We start from the raw sequence: 219 nt of genomic DNA, 5'->3' as shown, positions 1-219 counted from the left end.
TGGTTGGGGCTCGGCCGGGGCGGTGCTGCGCTGCAGCGCCTTCAGGGCGAAGTTCGCGGAAGACTTTGGCCTATTTGGAGATTTAAAATGCAATTTTTGGGAATTATTTCAACAAAAAAAGCAAAAATAACCTGCAAAAGCCACGCAGGAGGCCGGATCGCCGGAGATTCCCCCTGTGGGTGCCTCCGTCGCACTAGGAGAGGCTGGTGGGGGGGAAGA

General features: G+C 55.7%; 1 protein-coding gene across 1 annotated transcript in view; it reads right to left on the bottom strand.

The window, feature by feature from the left end:
- The window catches only part of ETH_00033590 (TBC domain-containing protein, putative), a gene marked incomplete at both ends in the record, with an annotated part of 4,822 nt that extends 4,783 nt beyond the window's left edge, over positions 1-39 (bottom strand). The window contains one exon of the mRNA XM_013374114.1: positions 4-39. Within this exon, the coding sequence (XP_013229568.1) occupies positions 4-39 (36 nt within the window). The remainder of the gene's footprint in view (positions 1-3) is intronic.
- Between the last annotated feature and the right edge of the window lie 180 nt (positions 40-219).

This window comes from Eimeria tenella, genomic scaffold (genome assembly GCF_000499545.2).
Source record: "Eimeria tenella Houghton genomic scaffold, Eth_scaff1929, whole genome shotgun sequence".
Taxonomy (NCBI): Eukaryota; Apicomplexa; class Conoidasida; order Eucoccidiorida; family Eimeriidae; genus Eimeria; species Eimeria tenella.
The sequence above is the reverse complement of the archived record's forward strand: the minus strand, read 5'-3'. Positions and strand labels throughout refer to the sequence as shown.